The following is a 12648-nucleotide window of genomic DNA, read 5'->3' as shown; positions in this document are numbered from 1 at the left end:
TGTTGAGTACAACAACTCAGTACATTGACATAGTAGCCATAGTTATTTTTAACAGTATTTGGTTAAAATGGAAAAAAACAAAACTAATCTTATATTACAGTAGAAAAAAAATAATTTTGTCAATAACAAAAGACACTTCCATTTGATATTTTGATGAAACCACTGTCTGTGTACTCACACAAACCAGATGAGCAAAACTAGACGGACTGAGGATACAATACAACAGCCAGACCAATGAATCACACAGCCGCAAGACGAAGAAGAGTCACCTTCAGTTTTAATTAGTCCAGCAGCCAATTTTTAAACAGAGATACAGTAGAAAAGGATGGACTTGACTAATACAGCCATATGACAAAAGGATTGAATGGGTCAGATTTGGACTTTCATTTCGCAGTTTTATTTAACTTGACTTCTTTTCTGGGATCCTAAATGTAATATTTGAGAAACTCATTGTTTTCTTATCTCCACCAGGCATACAACCTGTAAACAGATTTCTATGGAACATTTATAAATGAAGACACTGGGTCATACATTATTTATGTGATTGTCTATTGATACTCTTGGTAGTGATCAGTATTTTCTATTGAGTGGAACTTGTTCTGATTTAATGGTAATACAAGGCTGTTTCAGTTAGTAGTATAAAAAGTCACATTTGTGTGAAGTATTGAACTAAATCAGAGGGGATCACATAAATGATATAACATAAGGTAAATGTAAGGGCTAACAAAACTCTTTAAACCAATATCAACATACTGAATCCAACCCCAAACTCATTCAAGATGAGTGAATGTAGTAATACCTAACTGACATGTCTCCAGGGCTACTGGTATTAGTTATCTACACATTTTTCGTACCAGATCAGACACACATGCCTCCTCTTAAATAACATCATGCATGGTTCTGGTCTCTGGAGACAAAACTAAAACGAAACAGAACCAAAATAAAACCAAACAGCACTTTACAAAATTTTACTATACATATAGTACCTCCAAATCAAACTCTTCATTTATATACAATACAAAATGTATTTTCACTCTTCTCCTAGAATCTATAATTGCTGACAGGGACAGCAACTCTAAAAACAAAACAAAAAAACAACAACATTGAAAGGTGATTAAAAAACAAAATGAAACATAAAACAATTTAGATGATGCATAGAAAAAGAAACTGGAAACTGAGCCTCAATTGAAGACAAAGAACATACATTTAAGTTAAGTAACAACATCAAATTCACATTTCCCCCTTAATACCTATGCTGTGGTGTCGTGGCAAATGTCTTGTAGTCCGTTGCTTGACCCTTTCTCAGCACTGTCATGGAAACGATAGTGGCTGAATGCACTATTCTGTTGTTATGGTGAGGTGTACAGTTTGACAAAACCTCGTTCTCTGTTTCTCACCCCTCATTCTTTTCTTCCCTCCTCATTCTGAAGGCATTCAGGTGAGTTTCTCTTTAGTTCATTGAAAACACCCAGTACCTCCTATGCAATGTTCTTAATTGCATTCTCGTTAAGCTTTTCCATGTAGTTCCTAAGATCCTTTGAGTCCCCAAGCTCGATGTCTGGACATACCCATTTTATCTCACTGGTCTGCACCAGTGCTAATGGGCTGAGCACAGGACAGCCATTACTAGACTTGACATTGGAAAAAGTGGTGAACTTCACCCTCTTTCTCTTAGTGGTGGGTGAGTTTAGTGACTCATTCCTGTGATCCCTCCCACTCGAGCTACATCCTCCTCCACCAGCATTACCACGCTGGACGCCTCCATTTAGTAGTTGACTACCTTCCTCGAGGGTACCGCCCAGCTCATCCTGCTGCTGTTGCTGCAGACACATCCCCTCCTCTTGGCCAAGCCAAACCCAGTCGTGGGCGTGGGGCATCGCCTCTGGAGCCTCCAGTGACAGCTGCTTGCTACGGTACTTGTATGCGTAAGAGATGCAGTTAATAAGAAAAACGAGGATGGCCAGGCAGAAGACACCCAGCAGGGCATACATACCAATCTCCAGGTCTGTCAGGCCTCGTCGAGATGGCAACAAGTCCTCATCGGTGCTGCGGCTCCGAGGCAGCTCAGCCTGGTTTGGATATTCAGAGAATTCGTTTGTGACCCTTGCCCCACTGTCCGCTGATAAAGGGCCCCCATTAGGCCTCACTGGAACATGGCCTCTGATGGTTGTGGCTCCACGGTTAATTAAACCAGTGTCCAAGTCAGAGATAGATCCGCCATAATATGGAGGATCAGGACGTGTTCGCCGGTCTCCTGGTTGCCTGTATTGTTCCTCTGGCTGACCAAACCTTACCTGTATGTTCACCATTCCAGTCGCTAAAATAGTACGTCGTTTGCCCTTCTGGCACACTTCTGATGGGGTCATTTCGACACGCACAAGCAAACCTTGACCTTCGCCTTTGGCTGCAATGATGGGCCACTTCCATGCTGCACTGCGCTGCACCGCCACCACCTTTTCATCCAAAGAGGTAGCTGCCAGGACAAAATGGGCAGGGTTGTAGTTGTCTAGAGGCGTCATGGATCCATCACTGAATTGGAGCCAAGCACTGATAAGGGACTCCTAAGAAAACAAACACACAGACAAACAGAAATTGGTCCAACAGCAACCCAGTGTGAAAATAACCCTGAAAATAACTCCAAAAACAGTAATCTGCACGTTCCCTATGAATGCAAAAGGACCGGAAAATATAAACAGAAAATGGAAAATGAAATGGAGGAACATAGGGGAAGCAAAAGTCAGTCTTAATTACAGTAGAAAGGTTCATTTGAAACAATTGGATAGAATGGGTATGAAACTATTCTCCAGAAAGGCAATTATTCTCTCCAGGGGAAGAGACTGTAGCCTTCCTTCATTTGAAATTATAATTATAGGAATAACAGAGCTGTTCAGTGGTTGAAGATGCAAATCAAGGGAAAGCTTCACTATATCAAGAGTGAATTCATTTAAAAAGAGAAATTACAATGAATATCACAGACTCTGTAACAACCCTGATCCAACCCTGAACTTGCAAGCCAAATACAATTCCTACTACAGTGCTAATACAGTGACAATTAAACTTTCTATCCTCCCATGCTGGCTTAAGGAATTCTTAACAATATAAAATGCGTAAATATTTGGATGGGTCCATGATAAATACAGTATTTGGATAACATCATACCTGTTTCAGCGATTCAATGACTTCCTGTGTTGTTGCAGTGGCGACGATGGCTCTGTTGCTCCCAGGGCTGAGCTGCAGTGACAAAGAGAGTCCAGATACCAACTGCACCCCCAGCTCTGTCACACTCACTTTATCATCCACCACTCTGATGCTCCTCTCAGCCAGGACTGATGATGTCAGAGGGGACAGCACCTGCAACACACAAAAACGAAACATTGTTGCTCACTACTCATGGTAGTCCATTAAGATCTTTGATGACGTCATTACTGGGAATGAAGAGGAAGCGGCTGGTGTTATTGACAATGTCAATGTCAATGTAGATGATTAAATATCCAATCCCAGGCCTCTGCAAGCCACATCCTGCAGTCTAAATGGAGTTTTGTCTAGAGATACAAATAGTTCTTTCTTTGAATTAAGGCACATTCACTAAATTTCAGATGTACTTTTTTTTAAATTAAATTGGCCTCAAAACACATAGACATATTTGTTTACAGCTTTAATGTGTCTCCCTCCAGCGCAGTACTTTAAAAGACATGACAAAACTTCCTATTCTCTGATATTTTCTAACGTCAAATACTAATTTATATGCATGATCAACACACTCTCTGAAGTGAACCACAAAATACAGCGTTTGGAGCTGGACACATACAGAATAAGTGTTTTCTGACTTGATGCCCCCATCAACAGGATATTATTTGTCTATGCCTTCCAAAATGTTACAAATTACAGATGTAAAAATAATAAATTGGTTTTATGACCTGTCAATGCTATCGTTGAGGTATGGTTAGGTTTAGGTTAAAATAAATACTTTACAAAAGAACCATCCTGGTTTGGGCTAAAATCAATACTTTAAGTTTAGTTACCTTTGTTGTCATGGTGAAAATGATAACCATTTGTTTAAGATTAGATCGTTACTTGAACATATGTTGTTTTCAGGCATGCTGGAACATCACATGCAGTTATTTAATACTTCAATGGCACAAATAATTGAACTTTCCCTGTGTTCTAAACTATTGTATTTAATAATCGGCACGTGGAAACATGTAAAAAAACCAAAACATCATGATTCTGAAAACAAGCACACACTAAGATGTAAAAACACCCCTAAATTTGAATCAAATCTATATTATCAGCATCCGAGTAACACATTTTCCAACCCTTTGATTTGCCAGAGGTGGAAGCATGTAAATAGTTGTGATATTGTTATGAGATGAGAATCTCTGCCAGCCACTCCAATTAGGGCTGCAGTCTCTCCTCCGACCGCCCCCACATGGCCGCATTTACCAGCCATAATGAACTGTCAGCACCGATCACTGCCTCATTTGTATAGACCCATTTCCCTGTTTTCTTCCCTGTGGTTTACCTCTTTGCATTTTCCCATTTCCTCTCCCACAAAGGGAAGCCGATATCTTTGAATGTTTAAACACCTAAAATTAATGTAGTCTTAAAACAGGATTCATGTTTTAACCTCATCTCCGAGGTGAGGGCTAAGGTTCAAACAGTAGATTGGTGGTGATTGCAAAGCTTTGTGAAGAGTTTTACACTGTAATTGCACACTGGTTTTCTTTAAATTTGAAGGGTTTTTTTGTACACAGAAGAAAAGGAAAGCAAAATGAGCAATGACACAGGATTCTAGCTGCTGGCTTGTTATACTATGTACGAGTCTGCAAGGACATGCTTCTGGTTCTGAAAAGGCATTATAAACACAGCATCACCATACTTTCATTGCCTTCACTTTTGGATGTTTAGATCCAATTCTTTAAAAGTGAGTCACTGCTGTCAGCATCATATTAAAATCAAATCAAGCTGAATTCAAAAGCATTGTAAGAAGTTTAGCTACTGAAATATAAGCAAGTAAATGGATACATGACAAAGTTTAAGAAGTCATGCCTCACCGTATCTTAGTAGAAGAAGCTTTTCTTCCAACCAGGAAAGGAGTGACCCATATGTTTCTCCTCTAAAGGTGCAATCTATAAACCTGCTACGGAGTTCTCCACAAGATGTCAGAAATGTTTTTTTGCCTTCCTCAAATAGATCAACGCTCATACTAACAAATGTCGAGACTTTCTACTGTTCATCTCCAGATGTCAAGGCTCCTTTCCTTTCTTCTGTGGTAGTAGTAGTAGTAGTAGTAGTAGTAGTATAAGTCAGATGCCTTCTCCTCCCCATTATCAAAATCTTTTGTCCAATTTTCCGAAATGTTGTGTTTCTCCTCCGCCCTATTAGAGTGGCTGCAGATCCTGCCTTTGGCCTATATCCGTGATCACGAGACTCTCCCATCAGACTTCCAGTCATGTCAAGTCCCTTCCTCACACCAGTTTCGGGGTTTACAGATTTCCTCATTCCAACCCCAGAGAGCAATTAAAGACCCCTTCCAGGCTTACCTCTTTCTATCCAAAGCTGTCAGAGGCTTGTCTTGTATGATTTCTGTCCAGATCTCTGAGGGCTCTCGCTACCGGAAACCCACAAAATCCCATTTGCACCTGCATCTCGTCTGGTGCAACCACCAATCTTGCATGAAATCCATTGTTGCCCAGACCACGTGTCTCTGACTCAGAAACTGCCACTCTCCAAAGGTTACCAGCAAAATGTGTTTCGCATACAAATAGTCTATCCATAACATGTCAGAAAGACGGTACTTAAAGGGATTTATTCCTTTCTATTCCTACACCACCAAACCTGCCGCATAGTGTATTAATGATAAGACTACCAATTATATGGCCACAATAGCATCTTCTAATACATCAGTGGCATTTTGAAATCCATGACTTCAGTTTAAATGTCAAATCCACGTCTTCAATTGTAATAAAAGCGGAATCGAAGGGAAACTCCTAATGTGTTCTATTTTAAAAATTGTAAACTTTTAAATTGTTTTCCACTCAACAATAAGGTAACAACAAAAAATATAAAGAGGTACACTCAGAGTATTTGACCCTAGAACAGACCTACAGGAATTTTTGCTGCAGGGAACTGGAAAGAAAGAAAAGACACTGTACATTCAACAATCTGCTCAATTCTAAATGTATTTAAAATGACAAGTTATGCTTTCTCGGTGTAATTAGACCATTTTTTTTTTTTTTTTTAACGGCTTCACTACATAATGCTGAGTACATTTTGGAAGACCAAAATACTACAAAAACTTTGAACACAAAATACTGTAGATGAACAAATATTGTAAAATTATTTGTGCTTTGCTGATTATTTTTGTCACTGTGAGACATATGTGCTGCCATGAATATTGCTATATTTTTAATATTGTACTTGAGATGCTTTGAAGGAATGAAATGCTTGAGTAATAAATGGAAAATATTGAAATGGGTTGTGATGTTTTTAGGAAAATTGGGAAAGCCACTCGAATACTAACCCCTGTACTTCATGGAGCTGATTTCATGCTTTGCTTTGTATGCCTATTTCACTAAGTGTTTACATGATTTCTCTGGATTAAGCCCACAAGCTCTGTCCTGAATCAGGGGCATGTTTTCATTCACAATGATTTAACCTTTCCACAAACCACCTGAGCGGCATACTAAAGACTTGACTGAAAACATAACTCTCGCTTTGAGTACAAGTTGTTGATTAAACACCAGAAACATGAACTAATCATGTCTGCACTCAGTGGTACAGTTAACCTTTATGTTCAGACATACAATTTGCATTTCAAGGGAGCAATTCTTATTATAGGTAACAACAGTTATAATTCAACATGTGAGATCAAGCTCAGCGGCATCTCTAATTATATCATTGCCATATAGACCTACTATAGCATGTCTCTATAATGAAATCCCATGTATTATTACACGTCATCCTTTGTTACTGAAATGATAATGTTTTTCAGTGCCAACACTTGGAAAGTAATTGTGTTGGAAGTTGGATTTAAAATTCACCTACCAAAATGAAGGCCTAGCGCTTGTACTTTGAAAATTGTATGCTGTCAAATTACAGTTTTAATATACAGTGAAAAATGATTTGGCCAACCCTATAATGGTACATACTGTTTACATTTATTCTGTGACATCAAGGGAAAATATCTTCCAATGGTCTGTTATCAGGCAAACCTTAGATGCGTGTGCGTGTGTGTGTGTCTCTCTCTCTCTCTCTCTCTGTGTCTCTCTCTGTGTCTCGGTCCGGTAGAGACGTAGTGAAAGGGTGAGAGAATGAGGGACCTTATTAGGGCTCTTACTAGACATGCCATGAAGGCATGTTCCTCTGTCAGCTCATGATGGGCTTAAGTGTTTGTGCCATGCTGCGATCAATTTAATTGTTTTTGTAACTCCCTCCCTCTCCACTGCCAAACCTGTTCTACCTTCTCCATTGCCTCTGACCTGTTTGTATTTATCTGTAGTTATACTTTTCAAACATTAAAATGACTTGTCTAAAGCTACATTCATTTATTTTTCTGGTCACTTGGGGGTGGAAGACTTCAACGACTTGAAAAACACACTATGACATATTTTTATAAAGTTATAATTGCTCATACATTCATAAACAGTTTGCCAAGTTTATGCAGAGGCAGAGCAACATTAGCATTAATTTACAGTCATGTTTCTGGCTACAAGATTAATTTAAGTCCTATATTCTCTCCTTTCAGCTGTCTTTGGTCTCCACCAACCCCTGAAAAAAAAATCTCTTTCCAGCCACTTAATCCTCCACAATTTTTACCGGCCATTTGTTAACTTTGTCGGTCTGTAACAGTTGTTGTATAGGTGTTGTGCATGTGGATTTATAATAGGCAAAAACATATACCTGTTGATGCAGAAAAGCAGGTTTGTTAAAAGCCCAAAAGATGAGTTAAAAATCTTGGTAACTTGATTTCTTGGAGTAATTTCCCAGTAGCTTAAATTTGTGATACTGTCTTGTGAACCTCGAGCCTGTTTTCAGAATTCTAATTCACTGCTCTTCACAGATACATTTTTCAAGTCGTTGCATGATAATGGATGGCTATTGAACCTCCCCAACGAAACAAATGTTGGTTGCATCAAAAGTGCATTAATTCAGTGACATTTTTCAATCTGACTTTTCTAAAACAGTAGCTGGTTTCTAGATCTCTACATCGCCAATTCAGTGTCAGATCTTTTTAGCAGTTCAAATAGGTCCAGTCTTGTGTTCACTGATGGCCTTTTCTTTGGTTTGAAAATGATCAAACCTGACCAAGTTGTGTAGCCAGGATTAAGGATGGGCATGTCATCATCCTGTGTCACCATCTTGAGATTAGTTATGACAGCTGATGCTGCGTTTTGGGTCCTTCTAAATTGTCTTACAGAAGTAACACATTTTTTATCAGGATTACGTTGATTGACATGACAAACATTTAGTCAGTTGATAACTACTGGAGCGTCTGTGTCATCTGCAAATTAGGTCCATGAGACGAATGTGTGGTGATTGGTTGGGGCAAAAAACATGACTTAATTCTAGTAAATTACACACACATACAACCTGTAGTTTGGTGGTTCCAGCGCTCAGTCCAATTACGACTTGACCCTCCAGCAGTTGTGCGACCCTCGGGTCTTGCACCCTCAGAGATTCCTTGACCAGCTGCGTCACATCCACCTGCCAGTCACTCCCCAGCAGGAAGTTCTGCTGGCCCAGCCCGTCCTCCTCCATGGCTCCTCTAATTTCTCCGGTATCTGCCACAAAGTGTGTGAGGACACGCAGAGTGGTGCTCTGGTACTGGGCCACACAAGCATTATCTGTCCTCTCCTCTGCTGCATCGGCATGATCCTTGTCATCAGTGACTCTCTCGTACCTAACGGAGTAGGAAAGGAGGTGCAGTTGAGCAATGGAAATAGCATAGATGTACTTCAGGTTGTTACTCCAGATAAAAGCACTGATAGTTCTTTGTACCCTTTGTGTCACCACTAATGCCCATGAAGTCTAAACATTGATGTATATTCTGCAGTCAAATCCTCTACTGTCTGTGTTGCAGATTTGCCTGACTTTCCAAAAGTCACAGCCTCCCAGTGTTTTCAAAAATCCATTAAAAACCGCTTGCAGAGACAAACGGCAGCCTGGCTTGTTTTCTCATTTTCTTTAAAAGGGCAACTGATATTTTGCTGTATGTCTGCCATTTATTTGGCCCACGGCAAACACTTTGCAGATATAGCCATACCCGAAGATAGGGTTTGTAACAAATGTGTGTTTGCAAACCCAGCAGTGGATTGTTATGAACATTTAATCCATTCTTTTGCTCCTATTTAAGTAAAGTTTATAGAGCCCTTTATCACATTAGCGGAACCACATTAGACTGAATAGGTTGGGGAAGAAATGAAAACAAAAACAACTCTGTAATGTGAAATACTGCAAAAGATTTGCAACGAGAAAAACAAACACTGGCACAAGAGGACAGTAAAATGTAAAAACAATTATCCAATTACAGGTCAAATGAATGACACCTGGATGTTTTGCTGTCCTTTATAACACTGAAAACGTATTACAATTGAGCAACTCGAAGTTGGAATTTGATATCCCGCTTGCTGTGTGTTGCATTGTATTTTTTGAGCAGGATATCTCACAATGGCTTTTAGAGCATAACAAATGCACATCACTTGTATCCGTCTGCTCTTCCCCTTCTATCACTCTCTGTCTCTAGATAGAGGTCTGTTTTGTTGTCCTTTGCTTTGCCATTATCATCTCTCCCACACTGTATGCCCTGGCTCTCACTATATATCCAACATCATCTTCTCACTGGACTTTGCTATTATCTATTTTTCAACTTTCTCCCTCTCCCTCTTTTCTTCTCACCTTCTCTTACTCTTTCAAGCTCTGCCTGCCTCTCTCCACCGGTCAGGTGGCCGGGGGGATTGACAGTGACAGTTTCCATTAGGTTTAATGAGGCATGGCCGGTCAGGCAGAAAAACGGGCTGACAGGTTAACACGATGTGGCCCAATGGCTTGGCTTAGTTCCTAACCTGCCTTCACCATCCCCTCCCCTTCTCTTACTCCACGTCAGTGAAGGGACGGCAATCTAAACCAAGGTGACATTTGTGGCTGGCAACAGGAACATGAGGTCAGGCCATGTTTGTAGCAGTGAGTGACAGGTCAGCCGTGGTGGGCTTTTAATGAGGTGGCTCGCAGCGCTTACGTGAAAGTAAATGAGCGCACGCTTAGTTGGAGCATGCACACATTGATAAAGCAATGCCAAGACGACATTTACCACTTGGCTTTTCTCCCTTTTTTTCTTATTTCTCTGTAAAACTGCACATAAACTACACATATCACACATTATTCATTCAGCGATACACTTGAAAGACATGACTGATGTGATCTGGCACAAATAGCAGGGGGTATTTGTGTTAGAGTGCCACCCTGTGGGTTGTAGGTCAATTGGAAATGCCACTGCATTGACTGTGTGGCAGGAATGCACTTTAAGAAAATATTGAAAAACACTTAACTTAAAGTCCTTATATTTAGTATTTAAAAGAAATATAAGAGCCTTTAATTAATGTTTAAAATCCTCTATGTTGTTGTAGTTGCAGATGTGAGTGTCTCTTAATGTGTTTGCCAACAACAATGACTGATGTTGTCACACATTAGAGGATGCTGGTGATTTTGACTGGTGAGTTGTAAATAACATAGTAATATGATAAAGTACTGTATTTCTTAATTGATAAAACATCAGTACATAACAATATTTTATGTATAGATGTTCCAAAGCATGTAAAAGTGGTTATTTTAGTTGTCTTTAAAACATTTGCTGAGGGTCCTCTTTTGGGCTCAGGTTGCTCAAAATCAGAAGCAGATATATGAGCTTACTCTATATAAATCAGCACTGTGGTATATATTGGTTCATGATTAAGAACCTTCAATTTAGAAATTCCAAACAAGGCACAGATGATTAAGAAAAACTGTCACCATTATGCAGTTGGTCTGCCAGAAGGTGATTTTTCAACTGTAAAATGTCTGTCTGCAAAAAGGTGCTGGTATTCTTTTTTGTGAAATAGCTCTACATTCCTACATCCATCGCTGATATAGAGTGTTTACTCAGTTACATTGGTTGCCCAGCGCCTTTGCTCTGCAGTAAACACAGAATGCATTTTCCCATTCCCATTTTATCCAATCCGGAGACAGAACGGTCGTCTCTGTGTGTTCCCAGGAAGATAATTTCAGTGTAGTGACGATTGCGGAGCAGACAGCCACTGATTCTATCTCTCCTAAGAACAAACTGTGCTTGGCGAATTAAGTTTTCTTTTCTTTCTTTTCTAAGAAAAAAAAGAGATGCCAGGAAAAACTATCCAGGATGCATGCAAGACCTGCATTCATATCACTTTGGCCTTCAATCAATCGAAAAACCTAGAGGGTTTGGAAGAGTTGGAAAAGCGATGTGCAGCTTGCTGTACTGCTTCAAGTAAGCTACATTTTACTCTGTAGTAGTTATACAGATATTTGTTGTAAGTTTGTTGGTGTTTTTGACCATAAGCTAACATTAGTTTATAACTGCCTGGACACTTGTCATTTGTTGCAATTTGGTTTGGTGTGTACCAACAGCCGTGGAGCTTGTTGTTTGCTCGGATGCTTATATTAGCTCTAGTTATATATGACCAATATACGTTCATGTGGTGACATGCGGAGGAAGGAGGAGAAGTGATAACAGCAAAAATGGTCAGGATGTTGGCCAAAATCCTGGTTCCCAAAAAACTCTCCATCACAGGACTAAATGACTACAGACCCGTCGTCTAATGTCTGTACTCATTAAATCTTTTGAAAGACTGGTGTTGGCCCACCTGAAGGGCACTACAGGCCCCGTGCTGCACTCCCTGCAGTTTGCCTACCGGGCAAAGAGGTTGGTGGATGATGCAATAAACATGGGACTGCACTACATCCTGCAACACCTCGACTCCCCAGGGACATACGCACGGATCCTGTTTGTGGACTTCATCTTGGCGTTCAACACCATCGTCCTGGACATCCTCCACACCAAACTCTCCCAGCTCACCGTGCCAGCGTCCACATGTCAGTGGATCACAAACGTCCTGACTGACAGAACGCAGCAGGTGAGGCTGGGAAACATCACATCCAGCACCCGGACCATCATCCCTGGCGCCCCCCCAGGTGTGTGTGCTCTCCCTACTGCTCTTCTCCGTCTACACCAACGACTGCACCGCAGGAGACTCATCTGTCAAACTCCTGAATTTTGCAGACGACACAACGGTCATCGGCCTCATCTGGGATGGAGATGAGTCTGCATACAGATGGGAGGTTGAACAGCTGGTTCTCTGGTGTAGTCAGAACCACCTGGAGCTGAACCCGCTCAAGACTATGGATATGACGGTTGGACTTCAGGAGGACACCCCCAACACTGCCCCCATCACCATCCTCAATAACACTGTGTCTGCTGTGAAAAGTGAAGTGGGAATCCAACATCAACTCCATCATCAAGAAAGCCCAGCAACGGATGTAATTCCTGCGGCAGCTCAGGGAGCTCAACCTGCCCCAGGAGCTGCTGGTCCAATTCTACTCAGCCATAATCCAGTCTGTTCTCTGCACCGCCATCAC

The 12648-nt window shown here is 40.7% G+C and overlaps 1 protein-coding gene across 1 annotated transcript in view; it reads right to left on the bottom strand.

Moving 5' to 3' along the window:
- Positions 1–260: 260 nt before the first annotated feature.
- The window catches only part of LOC138206433 (transmembrane protein 132C), a 141588-nt gene continuing 129200 nt past the window's right edge, over positions 261–12648 (bottom strand). The window contains exons 8-10 of the mRNA XM_069163150.1: positions 8593–8902; positions 3160–3351; positions 261–2561 (exon numbers count right to left, since the gene is read on the bottom strand). Of these exons, the coding sequence (XP_069019251.1) occupies positions 1479–2561; positions 3160–3351; positions 8593–8902 (1585 nt within the window). The 3' untranslated portion in view covers positions 261–1478. The remainder of the gene's footprint in view (positions 2562–3159; positions 3352–8592; positions 8903–12648) is intronic.

The sequence above is a fragment of the Embiotoca jacksoni genome, unplaced genomic scaffold (assembly GCF_022577435.1).
Source record: "Embiotoca jacksoni isolate LCO1_2020_lvr unplaced genomic scaffold, fEmbJac1.0.p SCAF_10, whole genome shotgun sequence".
Classification (NCBI taxonomy): domain Eukaryota; kingdom Metazoa; phylum Chordata; class Actinopteri; family Embiotocidae; genus Embiotoca; species Embiotoca jacksoni.
The sequence above is the reverse complement of the archived record's forward strand: the minus strand, read 5'-3'. Positions and strand labels throughout refer to the sequence as shown.